Source organism: Hyalella azteca, unplaced genomic scaffold (assembly GCF_000764305.2).
Source record: "Hyalella azteca isolate HAZT.00-mixed unplaced genomic scaffold, Hazt_2.0.2 contig15387, whole genome shotgun sequence".
Lineage (NCBI taxonomy): Eukaryota > Metazoa > Arthropoda > Malacostraca > Amphipoda > Hyalellidae > Hyalella > Hyalella azteca.
Window position 1 is genome coordinate 10,977 of NW_025945243.1, and position 12,477 is coordinate 23,453.

At 36.7% G+C, this 12,477-nt stretch overlaps 1 protein-coding gene across 1 annotated transcript; it reads right to left on the reverse strand.

Moving 5' to 3' along the window:
- Window positions 1-2,286: 2,286 nt before the first annotated feature.
- On the reverse strand, window positions 2,287-10,490 carry LOC108672830 (adenosine 5'-monophosphoramidase HINT3-like). Its single transcript, XM_018160569.2, has 6 exons — window positions 10,294-10,490; window positions 9,476-9,626; window positions 5,456-8,709; window positions 5,233-5,350; window positions 4,100-4,296; window positions 2,287-2,498 (listed from the first exon to the last, which is right to left on the reverse strand). Exons 3-6 carry the CDS (start codon window positions 5,534-5,536, stop codon window positions 2,454-2,456), a joined length of 441 nt encoding a protein of 146 aa, XP_018016058.1. The 5' UTR covers window positions 5,537-8,709; window positions 9,476-9,626; window positions 10,294-10,490; the 3' UTR covers window positions 2,287-2,453.
- Window positions 10,491-12,477: the final 1,987 nt, after the last annotated feature.

A 12,477-nucleotide genomic window follows, 5' to 3' on the forward strand; every position in this document is an offset into this window, starting at 1 on the left:
TTTCCCATTTCTGACATCGATAATGCTTTTCTCAGGTTGGTTTTGCTAAGAACTTTAAAAAAATTTCAAATTTGAATAAATTTACTAGCCTAAGCACTTGACCTCTTGATTTTCACGAAAAGATTTCTATTGCATTAATTTAGTTAAAATCTTACCCCGCACAATCGTTTGGAGTAAAAGTGGGAGATATCGTCCATGGACAAAATGAACTGAATACAAAACGATACAATTAGCAAACCACGACACATGATTATATCACTGAGTTTTAACAATCATGTTTATTTTTTCCGGTTACATTATTTTTGATCGGTAATCTATCAAAGCTCATGATCAATCATTGAATGCTGTTTTTTTATTGTTTCTGTTAAAAAAGTCATTTGGCTACTTACAAGGAAGCAAATACAGAATAGTGAATAAAACAGCATAGGTCGATCTGGTCAATCTCTTTTCGTTTTACTTGACCAACCAGTTTCGCGTAATTGACCTGCGCTTTCCCATCTTTGAGAAATTTTGATTGGATGTTTCCGCCCCTCTACCAGACGAATTACAATAGATATGGTAGTAATTTGAACTATCTAACAACATTGTTGCGAATTTAAGCTCTCAAAATCCCTTTGCTGCAGTGATCACCTACGAATTGACAAAATTCAACTTTCAGTGCATTTTTATCGAGATTTGAAATTTGTCAACGCACGCATATAGGAGAATCAATCAAAATGGCATGCGTCTTATATTTTTCCAATAACGTATAGAAAACAATATTTTGTATCCAGTTCTTGGAGAACTTTCTATGAAAACTGAGCTGATGCAACACATCTTCATTCATTTTGCAAGAGGTTTTTAGAGCTGGACCGGTATTATTACAGTTAGTCAGCAGAAAGAAACTCGACAAAGAAAACGAGCCATTTAAGTCTCTGAAGTCACACGGATGCAAAAAATTCAGTTATCGGAAAATTTTAGAATTACTTCGATAGATGATTAACACAAAATCAAATTTTAATAATTCCAATACAACGTTCGTGCTAAACGTGAAACCAGTTAAGATTTGTTCGTGTAGTAATGTTGCACGAAAGACAATGCCCCTGAAACTATCGTTGGAGACCTTTGGCGTTGACTGTTGGGTCATTTAGTGCAATAGGATTAATTATTCGGATACCAATACGCAATTCAGTAATATTTCAATAGACTTCACTTCAATAGAAAACATAGTAGTAAATATTTTCATACCGTAAGTTTTTAAATGGTCTTTAGTTGTATCCATGCTTTGCTTACTATAGCTACCTACTGGCTACAAAACAATGTTTGACAATTGAATGAACTACCCTGCTACAGGCCTGCGTAAGGCCCGTACCTGAGATGATGGAGACCTAGGTTGAATTGTTTAGTTGTCTAGAAATGTTTAATTTATCACTGTATGTTGAAATGTTTAGTTAATACTTTATGGTGAATTGGTGATCTAATCACTGAATTTCACCATAAATTGTTCATACTTGTACAGTTGTACTTGACGTAAATACAGACGATAGTACTGCTGAGTTGAATAGTACGATATATCATAGATTACTATTTGAATATCTATATCGTACTATTTGTTATCGTTGAAATATTTGTATAGCATGATTATAATATAGTATATAATAGTAAAAGTACTATAGTAGTAGTACCAGTTGAACGAAAAAGGACAATTACATCCCAATTACACTTGAATTTTAAAGTTAAACGTCTGTTGGCTAAGAAAATGAATGTAATTAAACGAAACGTCTTTCACACATGTTTTAGTATATGTTTTAATCATTGATGCTAAAAATGATGCACGACTCTTTATCAGATTCCGGCGGTTTTCGTCTTGAAGTCAAACTGCCGAACACACCAATAGCACGGAATGGATGCATCAAGTTCATCATCCTCCAAAAGCCAGAATCTAAGTCCTAACCTTGGAGATAACCAGAGAGAGTTGGCTTCATTAGCATCAACTCTCGACTGCGATAGACCATTGGCAATGGTAGCTGATTTGGAAAGCACAGAAGACAGAAAGAAAGTCGCCGATAGAGTTGAAATCAAGCAGGAGTTGCTTAGACAATTGAAGATTGTAAAAAGTTATCGGGATCGCAAAGATATTCGAGATCTGGACGACGTGACGGGCAAATGGCTACAGGCCTGTCAGGCTGTCCTGCAAGATTACTACCAAAAGCTCAGTGAAACGAGGAACGAAGTCGCAGACTTGGAGCTGGGCGAATTTATCAAAAGACTTAACATTGATTATTCCCTGGTTGGATTCGATGATGCGACTAAAACATTCAAGTAATAATCAACGGAGGATTGAATTTTCATTTGCTTATTTTAATTATCTATTGTGGGACATCCATGAATAAATGAGAATTTTCTCGCAAAAAAGTAAACAAATCTATATTTTTCAAACACATCTTGTAAAGCTTGCTTAAGTATTACCGGCATCATGAGGCGCTGTCTTTTTCCAACTTTCTCAAGACCGTCTCGGGCTGCAAGAGAATTGAAATAGACTATGAGTTCGAAAATTAATATGAACAAGTTATACTTTAAAAGTAGCGTTAATTTATAAAAAGTAAATAATAATAGGTATTTAAAAGTGAGATTAGGTTGAAATTAATGGTTAAATCGATAAGTGGTGACATACTGTACCACGATTCTCGAAGCACCAGTAATTCAAGTTGCAGCGACTAAGATTCCAGGAGCTTCAACGTCTATTGACAGCCTTACGGTCGCGCGCTTGCAACACCTCAACTTCATTAGACGTTGACTTGTGATAAAAATAACTAATAAACATCGGAATGAATTAAGTTTTCCTACCACGTTTCCCGACTACAGCTACGTTCCACCAATTAAGAAACTAACCTATCATTTTCCGTGATAAAATCAAAGAAACACCTATTGGGAAATTTACGACTAGTCTACTTTCTTCATTATGACGCTATTATTGTTTGGCGCTGACGCAAGGCATAAAGCCTCATATTAGATTATCTCAAATCAAACCGTACTCTAGGTCATTTATATTAATATTCAGTAAATGTATTCCCATACCAGAAAAGGATCACGCTCTATTCGTTCAGCAATGCTGGAACCAAAATATCGACTTCCAGAAACTATGCCGATATAGTTATTTAAGTCATCCATTACCTGCTCAGCTCGCTTTCAAAAGGAGTCTGATTATTCAAGGTACCAATTTACCGTTTTTCTCGAGACATTAAGTCTTGACTATAATTTCATAGTTAGGTCATGGTCTAACCCTTCGTCAACTGACATGGTTGATGTCGTCACATAATCGTCTGAATAACATTGACGACCGTTAATTTATGCGTAGACCAAGCATTAACATCTACTGTCATATCCTTCAGTCCGGCTCTTTAACAAGCCAAAATTAAAAGCGGCTATAATACGTGGCATACACTCGAGCCTTTGAATCTCTAGCTCCTGACGACAAATCATCGTCACGTAGAACTTTAAAGGGAAAATACTGCTGATAGTGTTTTCCAGTAATGATGTAAATGCATGGAGACAAGGTGGAACATAAGAAGTGCAAGTAAGCCTAGTACTCTCGGCCACGGATTAATTCTTCAGTAGCCACGGAAATTCTTACATCTGAATTATTTAACTCAGAAGTTACCTACAAGGCTTCGATGGCAACGTTCATTTCATGATGAAAGGTTGAAACAAGAGCAGATAATCATATAAATTTTTTGAGTGGATCTTCATAGACAGAAGCACAATCCGTTCGTGGAAAATTATTCAAGTTAAAATACTTCAGACGAGCATACTGAATAACCGCGATCGAGTACTACCTGAATTTAATTTTTTGTAATAAAATTCAAATCTATGGTAGTTAATAATTAATTCATATGCAATCACTTTAATCCGGCTCTTAAAACAATGACGGAGTTTTAAAACATGGATCCACCGGTCAAAATATTCAAACGAGTTGCACAAAGTTGGAAATTCAATCAAAGAAATGAAAGACGTGTTAGACTAAACCATCGTATAGATTATAGAGCGTGTCAAAAATTGAACTTTGCAATATAAGGAAAAAACATTTTAGTTATTATATTAACTCTGAGCTAAAACTTACGGAAACAAACCAGTACGAGTTTGGTCTGAAGATGATACGAGAGATGAAGCCTAACTGCGATACGGGAGCGATGGCGTGGAGGTGCAGGTGCTGGATGCTGGTGAACGGCGGCCAGTGGAAGCCGAGGCGCAACTCTTCCTCCTCCTTTACTCCCCTCTCATGCACCAGCTGCCGAGCCAACGCCACCATCTGCTCCACTGCACCGTCATGATGAGTTGATCAACAATAACAGGCGCTGGCAGCACCCAAGCGCTTATGGCGTTTGTAAATTACCATCTAACGTTTCTTGGTTGGACTTCATTCTTTAACAAATACGGCAGTGATAAGATCACTATGTAAATTTAATTTGAATAATTATCGATTCGTAGCTAATGAGATGAGTACTTTGTGGTGTGATTTCACTGTAAAAAGAAAACGCAAAAGGGATAGAAATAGCTGGACTTAATTGACTCAAGCAACTGGACTCGTTCACTGGACTGAACCTGCACAACTCCGCGGATAAAAAAGGAAACTGAAATTAGGCACTTGGCAATGAGTGCTTCCTTACATGTAGGAGCCCAATGCTTGCCGAAAATTAATGACTGTATATTATATTTCATTTCAGGTGCATATTAGACAGATACTATACGATAAAGTGCAAAATTTCTTGTGATTCTTTCATTTATGCTCGTGAGCTCTATTTCTCTTCATCAGTAGATAGAGGGACAACAATACCATGGAACACAGGCTCTGTGTTGACTCCGATACAACTAAGCGGAAGACGAACGATAGGTTGCCATTATTCGAAATGTCTAGCCCAGCCAGCCCGCTTCAAAGCCTTATTCTCTTTAGATAAAATTTTTTTTAAGTACTAACGAGGTATCTTGAAAACCATCAGCCATAGAAACTTGGGCCAAAAATAAAAATGAATTACGAGCTTCAACTCCGTATATACAGTGAACGTGGCCAATACTAGTCGTATCTGTACCCTGGTAAATCGGGTATGTACGGACAATTAGAATAATTCATAATAATTTTCTAGCAAACTTTGTCCATCCATTCCAGTGCATCCATATTACCAGACAATCTTCCGTCTCTAGTTCTGTCACGGTACAACAAAATATATTGTAATGCATCTGTGAGGACAAGCTCACCCATGGGCTTGTGCTGCGGTGTCAAGACTGAGGCAGAGGCCACGTGTTGTCTGGGTATGACAAGCAGGTGGTGAGCTGCTGCCGGCCGTAAATCGCAGAACGCCACAAATTCGTCATCCTGCTCAATGTTTATCAGGCTCATTGTTTACATTCAATATACAAATACATACTATATTTAACACATATTCGATAGCTTATATTACGAATCTTGCTCCACACTCACCGTGTGCACCAGTTCTGATTGCTGCGAACCGTCAGCTATCTTACAGAAGACGCATTTGTTTCTTGTAGCGTGATCGTCCATAACGAGTTTCCAGGGGACCAGAAATCGACGAACGATCACCCTACGAAAGGGTAAAACCTCCGTTCTGGCCAAATTTTCTAATGAATATATTTTTCTGCGGGATTATTTATTTATAAATTAAAATCGTCTCAATGCACACAAATAACAGTGAAGTACAAGCGAACATAGCAGTTAACAATACAGCTAAACAGAATGCTTCCATTTGATATTGCTAGGATATATAAATTATATCCAGGAAACACTTGTTATTCTTCGGGAAGCAAGAAAGCAGGGCGGTCTTCTCATCCTTAACTTGTAATCTCACAAAGGTTGATGGACATAATTCCGGTTGACATTTTTTATTCGCAGTAAACTCACGAGTAAATTGTTCTATTTTAAATGCAGTCTGCTATTAACTGTTTGTTTATCAAATGTGAAATGGACTAAGTTCGCAACATAATTAAAGATTGTACAATGATGGAATTGGACAATAAAAAATCAGCTCGTGAAGTAATAATATATACGACTGAGATCTCGCTGGCATATGGACTATTCAATTGAAATTGGGTTATGGATTACTGAAATAATGATAAATTACCACTCAACTGAATCGAATTCCAGGCATCAACAACGCTCTGAGTTATGAATAAGTATTTATAGGTAAGAATAAGAAGAGAAAATTTGTGTTTTCAAAGAATGACGATAGGCACCCATTATGACAATGAATATCTTTGTGTAACATTCTGCATTGCGTTCATAACATCGCCACACAGTACAACCAAGAGGTAATCGCCACTTCCATACGCGATTCATCAGACTATAAATTTTAGCCGCGGGCTCAACTGGATGTTGCCTTACAATAAATTTGATCAAAAGATAGGTTCGGGGGAGGCTTTGTATTCCCCTAGTAAGAGGTTTGCTCTTACCCCCTGCGAGTAAATCAAAAACACTAAACAACTGAGCTCTTTATTGCTTCAAGCTCTTAACTATTCTACTACATAACACGAGTTACACATTTATTGAAGTCCTAGTGCCAATGCAACATATTAGAACCGTATAGAGAAAATCTTAAAAATCGTAATTAAACCTAGAAAATACAATAGCTATAATAAAAAGTAAAGAGCAATACTATTGCATTGACAAGACCATACGCAGATTTGTCACTGCTGCAGCAAAACTAGCATTTTGCTTCAAGCGATGGTCAAAGATAATATCAATATAACAAAGATGATAAAAAATCATAAAATTGTTGTAACATCAGATAACTAATCTTACTATGGTAGCATATACTATAAAATGTTACAACCTCGAGAAAAATTGTGTAACTGCATCTTGTCTGAAAAATCAAATAAATAATTTCAATGAACTCCTACAATTTTGGCTAAGCCAAAAAAGCCAACAAGCCAAATACCTCCAAGACTTTTGAAATTTCCCATACAAACTAATGCACAATTTAACCACTGTATGCTCTAGTCAAAGTCCATTGAATGTAGTTTGAAGGAATTTGCATAATACATTATTTTTGGACAAGTAGAATTGTTGTTGTTGTTCGCCCTCCCCGTCCCGCGACAAATGCGGGACGGGGCCTACACCCATTCCTGTGGCCAGCCCAACCTCTCTCCCCAGCGCGCCAACAGCCCCGCCGCCTCGATGGGAGAGCTCCACAAAACCAGAGGCGACACGGGCGCGACCAGCTCCGAGCAGCCGAATAGGTGGTTGGTGTTGTGTACATCTTCGTGACAGAGTGGACAAAGGGGGGATGGATGTGTGACTGGATCTATCTTGTGTAGGTATTGGTGTAGTAGGGGGGACTTGTTTGTACGGAGTTGTGCTAGTGCTCGACGTGAGTGTCTGGGTAATTGGGTTTCTGAAGAGTCTATGGCTGGTGCTGGTGCAGAAAGTACATCATTGTTTGGTAGATTGTCTATGTAGTTAGTTGTGATTGTAGTGTGTATTTGTTTCTTGCTTCTGTTTAGAGTTTCTGTTGTGGCTTGATCTGGTTCTATGAATATGTTAGTGGTGTAGTTTCTGTTTGTGAAAACTGTTTTTTCATAAGTCAGGGTGGGTTGTAAGGTTGAGTATGAGTGTGAAGTGGGTGGGTCGATGCTTGAGCTTTTAGTCTGAGTTGATATGCGTGGAGTCTGAGGTGCTGGTCTATTGGAAGTATTTTTGTTTCTGTGTGTAGATGGCTTTGGTTAGTATCAGCTGTACAACCTGTTGCAATGCGGAGTGCTGTGTTTTGGATTGTTTGTAGCTTATTTGTGCGAGTTTGTGCTAGACTAGGTGACCAGATGGTGCTGGCGTATTCTATTATAGGTTGTGTTATAGTTTTGTAGGTTGTGAGTAGGACTTCTTTTTGTTTTCGTGAGTGATTTTTAGAATTTTTATTGTTTTAGTTGCTTTGTCATGTGTGTTATGGATGTGGGTATTAAAGTTTAGTTTTGGGTCGAATGTGATTCCTAGTATTTTCGGGTGTGTGATGGTGGGAACTATGGTACTGCCTATGGTAAGGTTTAGCGTTTTCCTGTACTCAGCAGGGTCAGGAGTGAAAAGTGTGGCTGTACTTTTGGATGCGTTTAATTGGAGGTTGTTTCTGATAGTCCAGTTGTATATCTGTTGTAGAAATGGTTGTATATGTTGTTCTGCAATTTTGTAATTGTGGTGTGATGAGAAGATGGTAATGTCGTCTGCATAGGTAATCATGTGTACGTCTGTGGGTGTATTGAAAAGTGTATAGCCTTTTCTTCCTTTTATGTAGTTGGATATGTATTTTGTTAATGTTGGAGGAATTCGTATTGTTGAGAGTTTGTCTATTAACTTGTGTAGGTTTACTGTGTTGAATGCTTCGGACATGTCTAGTGCTATTGCAATGGTTCGTGAAGGTGGTTGTTTCTGATTGAATCCGCGGGTAATATGTTGGGTAAGTGAGTGTAGGGCTGTGACTGGGGAGTGATTTCCCTTGAAATCATGTTGGTGAGCTATTTGTGGAATGAGAGGTTGAATGATGTTGAGTATGATTATTTTTCTAGTGTTTTGGAGATTGGACTGAGGAGTGATATTGGTCTGTAAGAAGAACCTATGGATGTGTCCAAGGTTCTTCGGTGTTGTACATAGGTACAAGTAGAATTCTCTATGCATATCTTTGGCCAGGACTAAAATGCACCAAGGACTAGCAGAAAGGAAGCATCCCCGTCCTGCAACAAGAAGAGTTGTACAGTATTATTAAACTGGATTAAACAATAACGTTCCAGAGAGCAGCATTGTCAGGTGTTCAACTATAATAGGTATATGCAATTCTGTCAACCTAAATCTTATGGAAAGAGTGCAAAATTGCCAACAAGAATCTTTTGGAATATTAGGTATGATTTTATGAAAGATCAGGCAATAGTTTTGCATAGGAAGATTAGTAATTAAAAAATAATAAAAATCTATCGACTAATAACATTCCACTCTGAAGATTTTATACAATAACGGTCATACAGTATGTACCTCATTGCTGATAACAAATTTGCTCAATGTCCTTACTTGAAGAATTACCAGACTTAATTCATGAAATTTGTAGTCAAAGATACAAGCAACTGATTGTATAGAGTGCAAAAACATTCAAATTCCCCATTTGTTTACTCATCAAGATGTGTGTAAATTTTGCATAATTATATAATTAATTTCATGTCTTATTTCATTTTACAAGGTTTTTCCTAATTCAGGTACCTTTTATTCATCAAGGTACCAACGCACACAAACTTCATAAACTCCCTTAAGGGCAAATGCAAAGAACACTCATGAAAAAAAAAATTTTTTGACTGCTTTCTTTCAAACATACAACACAATAGTGACAGGTATATACCTACAATTACTGTAAATTATTTCTTCCATTTCAATACTAACATCAGTTAGTATAGAAATCAAAGTATCAAGTAGTATTAAAAGGGAATTAGATATTCATACTAGACTTTTTACCTGGTAATAACAATTATAAATTCTTAGTAGTCATCATCATCATCAGAAGGAACAAAAAGTTCATTTTCTTCAAGGAAGCTTGCAATGTTTTTGCTCATCCAAGCACCAGCACTGATGCCTGTGATGACTGCAGCAGCAACACATGCATAACCTAGAATTAAAGAAATATATATATATATATATATGATTTGCTTCAGATTTATTTGCACTCAATTAGTAAATGAAAGGCAATTGGTTTTGCAAAATTACTAATACCTTGGTGAAATACTCATATATATTCAAATAATTTCTCTATCAGGAAGGCATAAATGTCTTGCTTTGTCCCATACATATAACAACATAAAAATTTCAATTTCCTGAACCTAACCAAGTCAGGCTGACTGAGATGGATCAATTAGATCAAAGTCCAGGAGTTATAGTGTTGCAGCAATCAGTGATTTTTCAGCAATCTTATATGTTGGAACTTGGAAAAGTATCAGTTGATCTTATATTGAGCATTTCAAAAATCTAATTTTCATCAATCAAATTGTGCTGCAGTAAGAAAAGAGTACTACCAAAAACGAAGAGAATCTTAGTCAGTTAGTCTACAGATAACATAGCTAATATATGTTTTTTTTCAAATCCTACCCTTCCTTTCAAAATAGTCTTGCTCTTGACATCTGTCTAGTATGACAGATGCCAAGTTTATAGTCTTGTTTTGGCATCTATGCATAAAAAGAACCACTCAAACTAAAATATTGATGCAGCATATTAAATATGAAAGAGGAAATCCTTTCAATCAAATTGAAATTAATGCCAATGATTAAAACTAATCTTACTTGTCATTTTTGACTGATGAGGCTTGTCCAGCACTGCATCAGTAGGAGAGAATGTGGTTCTCATAGACGAATTGATCATGAGGTTGCGAGATTGTGAGAAGCTCCCAAAAACTCTGGGAATTTTATTGAGGAGCAATGCCATACTGTGAGGCAGGTAAAGTACTTGTTCTGAAAAGAATGAGATTTAAATTTCCTTAACAAAAAAAGACATCAACACAGTAACATTTGGCCAGTTTAACTCTTTAATCTGTATTCAGAGCTTCATAGGACAGAATACCTACAAAGGATATTAGTTTTATTTTTTCAGCTTTTTTTGTATTTTTTGAAATGTTATTTTTTATGTTGCCATTAGCCTAATAACAATAACAGTATATGGATGGCTAAAAAGGGAAGTTATTGCCTTCAAGAATGGACAAGGTGGTGTTTACCACTTTGGAACTTTTGGGTAAACAATTATTGATAAGTCTATTCATTAGCTTTGTAAAGTTTGTATGGAGCAAGGTACCAAGCTAAATATTGACCATTTAATTGGCTTCAATATACAACAGTGAACAACACTTCAGGAATGCAGATCTTCTAAACATTGAACTTGATTGAAGAGTCACGTAACAGATAAGTAGCTGATAGCACAGTGCACAATGCTATCAATAGATTTACTAGTTTTATGTCCTATAAATCTATCAGACTCTACCCTCTAAACCAGTGGTTCCCAAACTTTTTCAGGCTGGCGCCCCCTTTGGCTCCCTAGTGAATTTCTAGCGCCCCCCCACAGACATACGCCTCTTTCTTGAAATTTAGTACACTGCAATTTTAAAAGATAAAGGTTCAACACAAATGTGTATTTCACAAATAGAACCCCGTTTAGTGAACCAACATGTTTTTCAGCTGTTTTAACTGTTTCAGCACTAGAAACCTAGGACGTCTTTGGCAAATTTACGGCCAAACTCATGGCCGGTCTCACGACCAATTTCCAAATTCAATTATCAAGTAATATCTCCCAAACTAATGAACGCAGATTTATGAAACTTGGAACACGTATTCATCAGAACCTAACGGTGATGTTTAGTTTGTATTTTTTTTTCAATTGCACCTTCATTTGTGAGTTGCGCATATATTGCAAAACAGGCCAAAATTCGCAGTGATCAAAGACTTTCTTCCAAACTATTGAACGAAATTTTGAATATACATTCCTTACTACCAAACGGTAATTTTTAGGCTTAATTTTTTTTTTGATTTTACCATCGTTTGTGAGTTTTTTTCTTATTTCACCGTCATTCTCGATTTCATACTCCCATATATTTGGCCCGTATCGCCGGATAATTTGTCACTTTAATTAGCGGCGATCAAGAAATTTCTTCTAAACTACAGAACAGATTTCAACGAAACTTTGTATATAAATACCTAACCTCTCAACGGTGATGTTTAGCCCGTGTCAATTTTATATTTTGCTTTCGTTCGCAAGTTAACCAGAAATAGGAGGAACGACCGGCTTTTCTACCGGCCGATTCAACCAAGAGCCTAATATACGTATAGTCGTATAACTCGCAAACGAAGGCAAAACAAAAAAATTGTAAACATCACTGTTGCTGAGGTTAGGTATTTAAATACTAAGTTTCGTTCAAATCTATTCAGTAGTTTGAAAAAAAATTTCTTGATTACTGCAAATTTAAGCACGTATTGCTGTTTAAATCACGAATAAAGGTGGAATGAAAGAAAAAACTCGCAAACGAAGGCTCGGTCGAAAAAATTTTCATGAGCTAAACAATACCGTTTGGTAGTTAGGACTGTAAATTCAAAATTTCGTTTGAATCTGTTCAGTAGTTTGGAAGAAATTACTTTATCACTGTGAAATTTGGCCCGTATTGCCATATCACTAGGCAAAAACAAACGATGACAGAATTCAAACAATTTTCACGAGCAAAACATTATCGTTAGGTCCTAATGAATACGTGTACCAAGTTTCATCAAGTTAAGTTCATTAGTTTGAGAGATATTCCTTGATCATTGAATTTGGAAATTGGCCGTGAGACCGGACGCGAGTCCGGCCGCTAATTTGTTCGAGACGTAAACCCAGGAGAGGTTAAAAACAGATCTGGGTGAAAAAAACCAATGCTGGGAGTCATGTGATGCACGTGTTATGTACAAATCGTCAAACTAAAGTTCGAACTTATGACATTGACTTCG